The following is a 13,411-nucleotide window of genomic DNA, read 5'->3' on the forward strand; positions in this document are numbered from 1 at the left end:
ATTGTCGAGTCGCTCTTGAAAGAGAAAAGGTTCTTCGACCACGACGAAGCGGGATTGCGATCCAAACCAGCTTGCTTGGTTGCACACAACACGTGCGTCAAGGTTCACGCACGATATCAAATCTCGAGAAGGTTTCCAGCCGACATAAACTCGGGTAGAATTGCATTTCACCATCTATGAGAGGATGCTGGGTCTGGTGAAGCCGACGCTCTGTCGGTCACTCTTGAACATGCATCCACGTACGGAGTATGTGAAAAAATGCAAGAAAGGAAAACCTAGAGATCCTACTATGTAATCTCGAAAACAGCACACTTTATGTGGCGCAACCCTCTTTACGTTTTCGCCAACTTTGCTGATCACGGAGCGTCTAAAAAAAGTCCTTTCGGAGCTCTCACGTTTTCGTCGGCAGCCATCCCGAAGCACCGTTAACTGGGGCGCTAGCGAGTCAGGAATTGACTTTCACACCTGAAGCCGTGTTATCCGGACGCTCACCTATTTCTCTTACCCCATTAACCACGTTAGCTGGCTTTCCCCACGCTCATTACTGGCACCGGGAAGCCGGGGTATATGGAGCACTGACCTTAGCCCGGGTCGAGTCCTCATTTCCTTTGGCCTCGAAGAAGAGCGGTGCTTCGCTGTCCCGTCTCGAGCAGCAAGGCCAAGAATGTTCTTTTTTGGCCGAGTTCTGCTCTCTCCATGCCATCCCCCCAACTCGCGCTGTGGGGCAGAGCACAAAAGGAAACATGGCTCTTCTCTCGCCTCTGTCGAACATTTTTATTATTTACTTTTGTGCAATAAATAGGTGGGAGCATCGCCACCTCCGGAAAACTTGAGAATATTCCTTGCCACGCTTCCGTGAGACCTGTCTCTCCACTCCCTTTTTTTTTTTTTTCCCCCTTAATCCTCTTCTCTCTCGCCCAGAGACCGTTCATCGGCTGTTCTTGGGATGCGCAGTTGCCTGTGCGCGATCATCTTGTGCGTCGCATGATGCGATGTCAGGCATTGGGGTTAGAACTGTTGGTGGACACAAGGAAATGGGAGCGAGTATGGTGGCAGCCACAGGTTTGTGAATTGAAATGCAGCACAGAAAGTGGCAGACATTAAGATCTTCGGGGCCTGGAGTTAACTAGCAGATGTAGAAACTATTCTTTCGCAAAGTTCGTCCGGGACTTCAATCGACGGCGTGAATGGAAGAATTTGCTCTCCTGTGGATGGAGGAGAATCTGGAGGCTATAAGTTCCGGCGAGTGGCCTCGAAGATGGTGGTTTCATTTAGCTCCCAGGACCCGGAGAATCCTGTCAATTGGTCAATGGTAATATTATATGGGATTCCCTGCTCTGAACTATGCCTGCGTGTACATGTTTGCTAAAGAATATGCATCTGATACAGAGAAAGAAACTGTTTGTTCTGACATCTGGAGTCTTGGGGGTCCTTAACAGTACCCTGGGGAGCTCTCTCCCCAGTGGCGCAGTGCTCTATATCGCACGGGACTTCGGGATCGAAGGTAGTGAGCAACTGGCCCTGCCCATCTCTATGTTCCTCATTGGTTACGTTGTTGGTCCTATCATATGTGGCTCGTTATCTGAAGCTTATGGACGAAAGCCGATTATTGTCGGTGGATTCATGGGCTTCATGGCATTCACACTTGCGTGCGCCGTGTGCCAGAATTGGGCTTCACTTTTGGTGTTGAGGCTCCTTGTCGGGGTGGTGGCATCCGCCCCAGTGGCCGTGGTTGGCGGCTTGTTTGCCGATATACACGATGATCCGAGGGAGCGCGGGCGAGTAATGGCATATTTCATGGCTGTAAGTCAGCCTATTCCCCCTAATTATATCCCATAACCACGTTAACCACCTTAGGCGACGACGATTGGACCTGTTGCCGCTCCGTTTATCAGCGGATATGTCGCCGTGGTTAGTTGGAGGTGGGCTTTCTGGGTAGGGCTAATATTCGCGGGGATCACTCTTCCGTTCGTGGTATTCATGCCTGAAACATATGCTCCGATATTACTTCAAAGAAGAGCGAAGAAATTGCGTCAAGAGACTGGAAACAATAACATCGTTGCCCCAATTGACCTCGAAAAGCGAGACTTGAAAGCCACGCTAACGGTAACCTTAACACGCCCGATACGGATGCTAGTCTACGAATCCATTGTTCTATTTAGTTGTTTGTATCTTGCGATGGTATATGCTATTTTTTTCCTTTTCTTCCAGGCATATCCGGTAATATTTCAAGGTATGGCTTTTACCCGTTGTTGAATACCTTTCAATTGCCGTACATCAATCGCTAATGCTTAAATACTCAAGGAATTTATCACATGTCCCCTGGTGAATCTGGATTGATGTATCTGATGAGTGAGTCATCGACCAGATGAAGATTATGGTCTTAGAGCTAACAGATTGGTAGTTGGTGGAGGCGCTTTTATTTCTCTGGGTATCTTTCTGTGGTGGGATAGTATTCTTTATAAAGCAAAGGCCCGAGGTGCGAGCTGGGCCGCAGTCGAAGAATATAGACGTCTTCCGCTAGCATGCCTAGGCGGACCATTATATGTCATCGCCCTATTTTGGCTCGGCTGGACAGCAAAGCCAGAGATTCACTGGGTTGTTCCGGCACTGTCCGGCATCCCTTTTGGCATGGGCTTTCTGCTGATCTTCATGGCGATTCTGAATTATATCTCTGACGCGTACGAAACCTTTTCTGCCAGTGCACAGTCTGCAGCGAGCTGTACCCGGAGCATATTTGGCGCCGCTCTTCCTATCGCAGCCGTCCCGATGTTCAACAAGCTGGGCCCCAACTGGTCATGTAGCCTGTTGGCGTTCTGTAGCCTGGTGATGTCGGTGATTCCGTTTACGTATATCAAATATGGGACGCGGATTCGAGCGAATAGCAAGTTTTGTCAGCATCTGAAGGAGTTAAAGGAGCAGCGGAGAAGAGAAGAGGAGGATGAAGCAAGATGTGACAGGGCCAAAAATGACGAGAAAGCTTTGTCGTTGGATGCAGTGGAGAAAGTACTATAGCTCTCTGTGTGGGACCCTCTAGCCATTGGTTAGTCAGGCCGTTTGTTTTGGTCGCGCTATGGAATGTCCGAATGAATAAGGAGTACACAGAGGCCGGTTCATGAGGATAGAATCGTGGGGTTGTTATGCATTGATTTCGGCGCAATCTCTTGCATTTGTTAAGGCATTAAAGCATAGCATGTTCCGGAAAAATATATATATTCAGTATTTCGATGCGATGACATGGTCATATACACGTCTCCTTCATGTACGCACTTCAGTACCTTGGATGTAGAGTACGGACGGCCGAATCAAGACAACCTGGCAGCTGTATCAGGTCGACCCAATAATACAAATCAGCTTTCCCTTTGTTTCATTCCGCTCCATCATCTGATGCGCAAGCCCGACATCGGCCCAGTCAAACACTTTCTCCGTATGATGTGTGTATGTCCCATCGATGAGGCCTGGCATGACCTTTTCCACAAATAAATCTCTCAATCGAACCTGATATTCCAAATCTCTTGATCGAAGGGTGCTTCCTTCAACCCTAGCCCTCTTCCTCAAGAGCGGGGCGATGTTAACTTTGTCTGGCAGAATCACACCGCCCATAAGTCCGAGTATGACGACTCGACCATCTTGACCCAAGACGTCAAGATTTGATTGAAAATACGAGGCTCCCACAAAGTCTATCACAAGATCGATACCGTTACCGTCGTTTTGTTTCTTGATCTCTTCAACCCAGTTGGGATTGTTGGTGTTCACTGCACCGGTGCAGTGTAGATTTTCAATGCAGAAAGTGCATTTGGCATCCGTCCGGGATGTAGCGAACACTTTTGGTGCCGATGGCAGATTCTGAGCCGTAGTCGCGCTGTCCAAGCTATGGTTAGCGTTTCTGGAGAGCTGGATGCCTGCGATAGAAACAGAGGAGGCGCCCGCGTGCCATAAGATGGAGCGCGTCCGCTGAGAATCGTAACCACCGACGAGATAGAGCGCTTGAAGGGCCGTGAACCACACTTCACACAACCCCGCAGCGTATTCCCAATTCCAATCTTTTGGCTTTTTAATCAGCATCTTTTTATCAACGACCACATACTCCGCATATCCACCGCCGTACAGTAGGCCAAACACCTCGTCTCCCGCGTTCCACACTGGAGCATCCTCTCCTTGCCCAGCGCCGACTTCTTCTACAACACCACTGACCTCCAAACCTAGGATATTAGTAATACCAGGCAGGGGCGGATAATTGCCTTGTCGTTGAAGCGTATCGGCTCTGTTTAGGCCAAACGCCTTGACACGAACGAGGCATTCCGTAGCGGAAGGTTTCGGTTTGGGAACAGAAGGATTGATGAAGAGGGCAGAGGCTGGGCCCGTACCACCCTTGACGTCTAAGGAGAATATGTCTGTCAGCGAATATTCGAATGCAAGTAATTGTTAATTAGGGATATCTGGAAGATCGATCATACCAACAGCTCGCATTGTATCTCCCATGGCTGTGTCAGTTCGTGATGTGGTTTAACTACGGCTGGGAGCGAAGTGTCGAGGGATTCAGCAGTGTTTTGCTGAGTTGATGAAGCTGTTGAGCCCCGAGGCAAAGCTCAATTGCCAGGGTCCTATCTTGGGTCAACAGTCTCCTCCCTCCCAGCTGGACTGCCCCAAGACTGCCGACGCGGCGCTGGCGGACAGTCGGGATGGAAATAACCCCGCAGTGGGGCCCAATTCCGCGCTGATTAATACATATTGCGTCATTTTCCACTACAGTCACGTGTTCATCCCCCTTTCCACCCCAGCGCCAAGTCCGCTCGGAACAAAGCCATGGATGGACGTCTTGCGATGCGTCTCTTTCATATTATTAGGATCCTCGTAAGGGAGGCGGGAAGATTGTTGAGATTCTGTCGCCGCTAGGGCCAATGGGGACGTTATTGGTTTCGAGAATATCTTTCTCTGCTCTGAAAGCTGTTGCGATTCGAACCATCGAATCTTTTCTCAATCGGGATCACATACCCACCCCATACATAGGTTAACTGGGCTGGGCAGAAGCCCGTTATCATCATGTGAAGCTTTAATCAGGTTGGCTGTTTCAGAGAGGTCTACGCAGACTGCGCGTCTTTTGGATTTTCCCCGGAGCCCAACCCGGCAGGGCGTTGGGTTGGCCATAGTTTACACCCTTACTCCTCTTCATTTTCAATTTGCTCCATCAATTTATCATCTCTTTGAACACTCTCTCTATACAGCTTTTAAGCCGGCACACCCATTACTGTAAGCCGACATCCGTAGGTCCCCATGGTACCAGGCGCATAAGATAAAAGACGACTGCCTCAATAGTCACTGGGAAACTAATGCATGGGAGCAACTTTTTCATCATATCCTGTCTGCAGGAGTAACACCCTGCTTTCGAAACAACATTGTTTCAAGTCATGCTAGTTATTACCGGCTGCGAGCACCTGCATTCTTTCAAACAGGAGATATATGCAAATCATATCTTGTTTTTTGGTCCATCTGCATTTTTCCGATTGAACTGATTGTCCGTGTTCAAAACTTTTAAGCGCTCCATGGACACTGTTTTATTCCTTATGAGTTGAATTTTTTCGCTTGCGACTGAATCGATCCAAAAGAATGTATTTATCCACGTGGAGATTGACTGGGCACAGAGCGTAATCCTCGTCCTTGAAGCAAGGAGCATCTTGGCAGCAAGTCTTCCATCTCAACCTGTCGGACCATCCCCTACTGAATAGACAAACTGAGAGTCGCAGATGCCAGTGTCAACCTAATAAATTAGTCAGTAGTTGAATGAATGTTAGGTCTCTCATATGATACAAATTAGCTTTTGATATAATCTTCTTACTTCCTTTTTGAAGACGCCGAGCTCTCCTTGATAGAGAGCGTGTTCTTCCAGATAAGAACCATATAAAACCATTGTTCTATGTGCGGAGGAGTTGTTAACCTATTTTATTTACTCTCGGAGCTTTTCTTGTCCTGTTTTCCCTCTTTTTTCCTGCTCCTGAGGCGACAAATTTAAACACTTTCAAAAAAAGCTATTTCAGTCTGAGCCGAAAACGGCAGTGAAAAAAAGGTGGCTCATTTAAGGTTGAGTTCCCCTCCTTCAACCACAAGGCGGATAACCTCTTTATTTAGTCCTCCCCAATGCTTCTTAGCCCGCAAAAACCATAGCGACAATGCAAAAAGCGTGCTTGCAGCAAAAATTGGGAGACAGTAATTCATATTTTCCCCGGTGACCGGCAGGAGGGATGGGAACGGAAGCCAGATGATGACGTAGATGGTGTAACATATAGCAAAGATATTCACTGGTAATCCAAGCCTGCCCATATTCCACTCGCCAAATTGCAGCGTGTGTGTTTGGAAGAACCGTGCGTGGACCATGCATCCAATAGCAATTAGGTAGGAAGTGAATAGGCCTATAGAGGATAGGGCAATAAACGCACCGAAAGCGGTTACGCTGGCAATATTTAGGCACGCGAGAACCATCACAATGGCAATCGGGAGCCAGACCGCTCGAACGGGAACGCAGTGTTTGCGATCAATCTCAAAAGTAGAGTATTAGAAAAAGGGTTTCCGGGAAAGTTGCAGCCCCACGAGTACTTACATATGAGAACCAACTCGGGAGGGCACCGTCTCGAGACCATGCCCATGTTAACCGTGATGCGGATGCAATGCTAGCAAGGTTAACAGCTAGCGATATAACCAATAGCCCACACACCATAGCGGTGGCGGCCCTGACAGAGCCTGTCGCCTGGCGGCAGATCTCAATGATAGGGAAGCTTGATTGCAATGCGTTTTCCAGGGGACCCATAGTAAACAGGATCACGATGATAATGGCATAAGCGAGGACCCCGTTTGTCGCAACAGTCCAGAAGATGGACCGTGGCATGGCTTTCTTGGCACGTCGGACTTCTTCACTCATATGGACGGCGCCATCGAAACCTAAGCGAGTCAACATCTCCCTAGGGACATGAAATTTTAGAAAATATAACATAGCATACCAACAAAGCCCCAGGTTGGAGTGAGAAGTCCCAGGTTCCACGAAACGTATCTGTTATTCCATCCCGAAGCTGACGCTCCCTTGGCGAATACGAAGTCGGCTGTATGACGGGGTGCAAGACACACCAGGACGACGACGAAGACGATAAAAAGGACGATATGCAATATACCAGCCAGCAATTCAACCCACGGAATAAGCCAGAAAGTGTACATATTCATCAACCCCTCGATGATAAGCATCGCAAACATGATCATGGTAAGATGCCATCTCTCTGGTTGATAGTTCGGGTAGTTGATGATGGCTAAACCCTGGATCATGTTTGCTGTAGTGTTTGCGACGCCAGCGAGGAGAGAGACCCAGGCGAACCACGTAATCCAGCCTGTAATGCGAATATAAGCAAAAGGAAAAACTCTTCGACAGCTGCAGTTTCATCTGGGTAATAATTACCTTGCATCCAGGTGATGAACCTTCTTTGACGCGGTGGCGCCAAGTGGTGAGTCCAGTGATACTGTGCACCGGCAATTGGTTGCATGGCAGCCATTTCCGCGAGAGAAGCAGATTGCGCTAGAGCTCCGGAAACCACAACGAGGATACCCCAAGCCAACGCTTGCGGACCTCCATTTGTGAACACAGCCGTCAAATTGCTACAGCTAATATTAGTAGTTGATATTTTGCATAGTTGGTTGATATCATGTCCATACAGAGCCATTGTCTCCCAACTGGACATAAAGGTCAAGGCAAAAAAGAATATTTGAGTAAAATTAAACAGCCTCTATAAACGCCGCATTAGAGATCACTCGATTATCGTCGCTATACACGTCATACCTTTATCCTCGTCTGGTCTTCCACGATCTTCGAGCCATAGCCTCCGGAGGAGACCTTTTCATTCTCCTTTGGAGAGTCTATGCTCTGGATACGGGAATGGACATCCAGCTTGTAGCATTCAGCATCTTCCATAATGACGGTTCATGAAACTTGACCAGTCTTCATGAGACGAATGATGTCGTGCAAGGATTGACACAATGTAAATGAGGATTGGAACAGAAATAAATTCCAAATGCCTTATTTACGGCGATCCCTCCCAAGCAAAGCGCGGTAATGAAGCTGGAAGAAAGAGGAATGATGAAGAAGTCAAACCGGTGTGCAGAACCCCTCAGTCAATTGACGATGGTTCTCGCTGTGCATCCCACAGAATGGTCGACGGTCAGTCAGTCGCATGAGCAAGGGTACCGGCAATATGAAAACCCTGCGGAGGAATAGTGTCACCCATTCATGATTCAGAAAGACTGTGGCACAACCATGCAAAAATAATTGTGGCGGGAAAATGCTGGACTGGGATTGAGGAGAGATTTGTTAACCGACTGGAAAGGTCGCGGCCAGTCATCGAACTAAAGACATATTCCCTTCTCCTCACGTCCAATCTGGGAAAGGTCACACCACACCCGCGTAATTCGAAGGATGACTGGTTAGATTTCAATTTTTTGGTTGCTCCAGTGTCGCCCGCGCACAGGATCCTGGGATGTTGCATCCATGCCCGCTTATCATCCCGTGCATGAAATATTCCTTGCTGCTTGATCCACCGAACGCGAGCTGTTCTGTTTTTGCTTCTTTTTGTGATAAATCCGGAAGAAATCAACTCATAGAGCTCCCATTGAGTGACGAGACTGCTGGTGGTTTCCAAGGTGCGTAGGGACCTTGGGGCTGGCACCAACAGGCCCTTTTCAGACTTAGCGGACAAGCCTCGAGCTGCGGCAGTTAACGCTATTCCGAGTGCGGCTAGTGCAGCGCCAGAATTGGCTGCGAGTGGGACTCGGATCCGCGTTCCGAGACGCCGCTCCTTGGCATCCCTTTCGGCCTTCGCAGCTCCTATGATTATTGAGACGCCTTACTTCGTACAGCGTCGGGAGACTTGGGATATCCAGTTCCACGGGCCCTGAAGAAATTGGATTTTGTTTCGGGATCCTAGGAGTTGCAGGATTGCGATCTTATCCTGGGTATCACAGTGTCTGAGTCGAGCTTCCGATTCGTCACTCATGCAATTTCAATCGTCCCAGTCCCGACAATCTCTCGACAGCTCCCTTGCTCGGGGAAGTTTGTGACTAACTCATATGTCTGTCGTTCCTGCGGGTGGGATACGGGTGGCTCCAACTGTTGGATGAAGTCATGAGAGAAGTTGAAGAAATATGGAGCTTCGGAGAAAGTTTTCAATAAAATAAACCCAGTCGTTCATGGGTATCGTGGCAAGTGAACTTTTTGTCAGATTATATCCGGTTATATATCCCTCTGGTCTTGAATTGATCCAGAGTGGATGTGAAGATGGAGTCTCGTGAATTTACTCTTCGACTCCATCCGTTTCCTGCGATTCTTTTATCTAAAATTGGTGCAAATCCTGAAAATTGAGTTTCTCTTGCTCATGGCATCGTGATGTCAAACAGTGATCAGGATATCCTACTGCCACCTCTTTTGCCCATCACTCCTAACGATAATAGCGGATATGTTGTCGTTACAAGCGTTCTTCTCATAATATTGACCCTGCTGGTGGTCGGAGTAGCGTTTGTTTCACGAACCAAAATTGTCGGCCGGCTTTTGATGAGTGACTGGCTCCTGTTCCTGGCGACAGTACGATGCCTTCCTTTTGCTTTTAACCATCGGTGGTATCGACTAATCACTATTATTGAGCTAGATAATATTTCTTGTCGAAGGTGTATGTATGAGATATGCCTGCTTGAATGGACTTGGGCGCCATAGGAACGCTCTTAGTGGCGCTTCCTTTGAACAGTACAGTAAAGTATTCTCAATTGCCCCCTTTTGGATACCTGTCCAGCGGCTCATTGGGAGAAAGTAGCATCTTTATGCCAGTCAGATTCTCGCACATGTCTCCTTGACATGCACCAAGCTGTCTATGGTCGTTCTTATCATCTCCATCAAGCCATTCCATAAATTTCTCCTCGCATGCTATGGGGTGTTGGGGTTTATCTACCTTTGGGGCATTATTGGCGTTTTCACCCTTTCATTCCAATGTGATCGGCCAAGGCCCTGGGACTTTACACCAGGCCGGTGTTTGAATCAACAAGCCCTACATGTTAGCCTTGGTGTTGGCAGCATCATCATCGACGTTGCGACAGTCATCTTGCCCTGTTTCATTGTATGGAGAGTGCAGCTTTCCTTTAAGAAACGCATGACAGTCGCTGCTCTTTTCGGGACCCGAATATTGTATGGATTGCCCTCGTCACTCCCTGGGAGACGTACACCACCCTGCTTACCATCCCAAACAGTGTCGCAGTATTCACTGCAATATCCTTGGCCAAAATACAACCTTTTTTCAAGTCTAACCCTACCGATCAACCATGGCACGCTGTCACACCATCGATATGGCTTCAAGTCAACCTGTGCCTCTCCATCGTCACCGCCAGTATTCCTGGCCTCAAACGCGTCCTTGCTGATCTCCGAACGGGACTTATGGCCGGTGCCGTCCCCGAATTCTATGAACTCTCCGTCTCCGGTGGTGCAGGCGAGAGTTATACTTCCGGCACCCACAGTGGAAGCTCAAACCCTAGAACCGGTGTCAAAAGGGAACATCCCTGTGAAAATCTCCTTCACTTTGCAAACGACGACTCGCGGATCGGGAAATATGCTTCATACGGTCACAATAGTAAGATAAACAACCCGAGAAAGCCGAAGGACCGGCGGAAGACAGGGTTAATGAGTAGGGGGAATAATGAACCGAGGAGCCCCAGCGCGGAAAATTTGACTGACAATGGTATTATTCAAACTAGGGAATACGAAGTAAGGTATGAAAGCAGTCGAGATGAGGGAAAGAGAGCCAAGTTGCTCGCCAGTCAGTGAAAAATGGAGCTGTGTGTAATTCGGCATGATGTTCGAAGAATTCAGTCATATTGTTAGGATAAATTCGGCTAGGCCAAAAGGGTGGAGTGATGACCTGGTGCTTGATGATAAGAAAGTTGTAAAGGATGAAATCCATTAGTCAGGGTATTCTTCACTGTAGATGGACTCATTCAGATGTCCACAATGCAATATTCACACGAAGAAAAGTTTCAAGGCAAAAAAATGTAAGAAACATGCAGCCAGGTGAACCCTTAAAAGACAATAAGAGCAAGGTCATATTCAATAAGACTAAAAAGAAAACATGCTTGCATATGGCACATTGAAAACAACTCAGAAAAGAATATATGTTATTGCTTTGCCTTCCTGGATATTCCATGACCTTGAAGCCGAGCTAAGGCCCCGTTCAAGCAATCGGTTCGAAGTCTCGAGCATAACTTTGGCCCTATCCGGGTTTTCCTAATTCTTAGGTGGACGGAGGTAAGAACAAATCACAGAAATGAAAGAGATAGGAAAAACTCACTTTCGACACAGTTTGGAAGGCTTCGAAGCTGGTATGCGTTTAGAATGCAATGGGGACCCTACGGCGACTGGAACCGCCGGGGGGACCACCAGGACCGCCAGAACCGCCGGGAGGACCACTGGGAGGACCACTGGGAGGACCACCGGGAGGACCACCAGGACCACCTGGACCGCCGGGATGACCACCTGGACCACCAGGACCACCGGGAGGACCACCGGGACCGCCAGGACCGCCGGGAGGACCGCCTGGACCACCAGGACCACCGGGAGGACCGCCTGGGCCACCAGGACCATCAGGAGGGCCACATGGAGGACATTCTGGAGGCCCATCTGGAGGACCGCCTGGGCCACCAGGACCGCCAGGACCGCCGGGAGGACCACCTGGACCACCAGGACCACCGGGAGGACCACCGGGACCGCCAGGACCGCCGGGAGGACCGCCTGGGCCACCAGGACCGCCGGGAGGACCGCCTGGGCCACCAGGACCGCCGGGAGGACCACCTGGACCACCGGGACCGCCAGGACCGCCGGGAGGACCACCTGGACCACCAGGACCACCGGGAGGACCGCCTGGGCCACCAGGACCATCAGGAGGGCCACATGGAGGACATTCTGGAGGCCCATCTGGAGGACCGCCTGGGCCACCAGGACCATCAGGAGGGCCACATGGAGGACATTCTGGGGGACCATCGGGAGGTCCGTCTGGAGGCCCATCTGGAGGACCACATGGAGGACACTCTGGGGGACCATCGGGTGGACCGTCGGGAGGGCCACATGGAGGGCAATCTGGAGGAGGCGTACCCTGAGCGACTCGTCTGACAAGGCTGTAATCTGAAGAAGTGTGCGAAGTAGGTGCCGAGATGGCCCCGATAGCCAGCAGGGCCATCACAACAAGTTGAAACTGCATGATGGAAAAAGAGCCGCAGCTAAAAGATCAAAGGATAATGGCAAAGAAGAAAGAGAAGCAAATGTATTTAGGCCGTCCTCATGCACTATCGTTTGCTTGGTTGTTTCGTCCTGGCAGGCTCAAGTTGGAGGGAGAAAGAAGGCTCCTTATATGAGTTTCGACAGCGCTTCGGAGTTGAGAGGAGGGAAATCAGATGGCAGTGAAACAAGGATGTCCTTGCTAGCATTCAAAGATAAATGAGGTTGAATGCTGGTTAAGAGGTGATCAGGCCATGACTCTGCCTGCGGGGTTGGCTTCAACCCCTCTCATCCATCAAAGATGGAATAGTCGAAGCCAACTCTAGGTCTTGTTAACGCGCTTGAAAGACCCATTGCGAGCTTCATACCCCTGATCCCATAGGCTTGATGGTGACGAATGCAAGCTTCTCTTCCCATTAGGCCCTACCAAATGTCGATCAAGGATATCAAAGCAATGGGGAAATCGACATTCAATTGAGGTGCTGAAGAGCACGCGAAACATTGTTCTTCTGGGATCATGATTGAATGTCTTCAGGGAAACCAATGATTTGAAACGAATGGCACCAGGTCATCCTATCGCTCTCGACTTCAACATGAAACAGTGCTGATGCCCTCTGGATATGTTGTCAGCAGTGATGCGCCCAGCCTGCGGAGCAAAATTGCTTTTCGGGTTAATTATTTCCCTGCCCGGAGAGAGAATGCAAAGTACCTTTCTTTGCTTCGCGTGTTCTGTATCCTTAAATCTCGCCTAATCAACAGATCGCCCTTACAGGGGCTAGTAACCTCTGACGATCGCTGCGACGGATGTTTATCGTTGACTTGTTTGGTGAAGGGCGACGTTGAGGTTAACACGTGACGCCGAGTCTTCCCCAAGTTGGCGCTAACTAGAAACGGATAGTGCCCTAGAACTTGGACTCCTTAGTCATGCTGTCTAAACATCTTTCCCTCGTTTTTCACCCCTTGACATAGGAAGTATTCGTCAGTCGGGAGTATGTGAAGAGAGAAGATACGTAGGTCGATTATGAGTTTCAGGCCGTTGGTAGGTGTTTCCAAAAGGCGAATTATTTCTCTTCACAGGATAGAAAAACGAGCATGCCTCCTCCGCATCTAGCCACTTGTCTTTGGCTCAAA

At 49.2% G+C, this 13,411-nt stretch overlaps 5 protein-coding genes across 5 annotated transcripts; 2 read left to right on the forward strand and 3 right to left on the reverse strand.

Annotated features, from left to right (window-relative positions):
* Window positions 1-903: 903 nt before the first annotated feature.
* D8B26_005616 (uncharacterized protein) lies at window positions 904-3,015 on the forward strand (the record flags this gene model as incomplete). The annotated part of the gene is made up of 6 exons (XM_066124933.1): window positions 904-1,062; window positions 1,140-1,312; window positions 1,390-1,803; window positions 1,858-2,233; window positions 2,305-2,352; window positions 2,405-3,015. Exons 1-6 carry the CDS (start codon window positions 993-995, stop codon window positions 3,013-3,015), a joined length of 1,692 nt encoding a protein of 563 aa, XP_065981014.1. The 5' UTR covers window positions 904-992.
* A 312-nt stretch (window positions 3,016-3,327) lies between these two features.
* Window positions 3,328-4,662, reverse strand: D8B26_005617 (uncharacterized protein; the record flags this gene model as incomplete). Its single annotated transcript, XM_003068934.2, has 2 exons — window positions 4,458-4,662; window positions 3,328-4,379 (listed from the first exon to the last, which is right to left on the reverse strand). Exons 1-2 carry the CDS (start codon window positions 4,480-4,482, stop codon window positions 3,328-3,330), a joined length of 1,077 nt encoding a protein of 358 aa, XP_003068980.2. The 5' UTR covers window positions 4,483-4,662.
* Window positions 4,663-5,916: 1,254 nt separating this feature from the next.
* On the reverse strand, window positions 5,917-8,605 carry D8B26_005618 (uncharacterized protein). Its single transcript, XM_066124934.1, has 5 exons — window positions 7,693-8,605; window positions 7,439-7,635; window positions 6,993-7,370; window positions 6,596-6,933; window positions 5,917-6,534 (listed from the first exon to the last, which is right to left on the reverse strand). The coding sequence occupies exons 1-5, from the start codon at window positions 7,716-7,718 to the stop codon at window positions 6,070-6,072; spliced, it is 1,404 nt and encodes a 467-aa protein (XP_065981015.1). The 5' UTR covers window positions 7,719-8,605; the 3' UTR covers window positions 5,917-6,069.
* A 780-nt stretch (window positions 8,606-9,385) lies between these two features.
* Window positions 9,386-11,299, forward strand: D8B26_005619 (uncharacterized protein). Its single transcript, XM_066124935.1, has 4 exons — window positions 9,386-9,610; window positions 9,675-9,779; window positions 9,837-10,204; window positions 10,267-11,299. Exons 1-4 carry the CDS (start codon window positions 9,416-9,418, stop codon window positions 10,835-10,837), a joined length of 1,239 nt encoding a protein of 412 aa, XP_065981016.1. The 5' UTR covers window positions 9,386-9,415; the 3' UTR covers window positions 10,838-11,299.
* A 97-nt stretch (window positions 11,300-11,396) lies between these two features.
* D8B26_005620 (uncharacterized protein) lies at window positions 11,397-12,263 on the reverse strand (the record flags this gene model as incomplete). The annotated part of the gene is made up of 1 exon (XM_003068932.2): window positions 11,397-12,263. The coding sequence occupies one exon, from the start codon at window positions 12,261-12,263 to the stop codon at window positions 11,397-11,399; it is 867 nt and encodes a 288-aa protein (XP_003068978.2).
* Window positions 12,264-13,411: the final 1,148 nt, after the last annotated feature.

Source organism: Coccidioides posadasii, chromosome 3 (genome assembly GCF_018416015.2).
Source record: "Coccidioides posadasii str. Silveira chromosome 3, complete sequence".
In the NCBI taxonomy this organism is placed as follows: domain Eukaryota; kingdom Fungi; phylum Ascomycota; class Eurotiomycetes; order Onygenales; family Onygenaceae; genus Coccidioides; species Coccidioides posadasii.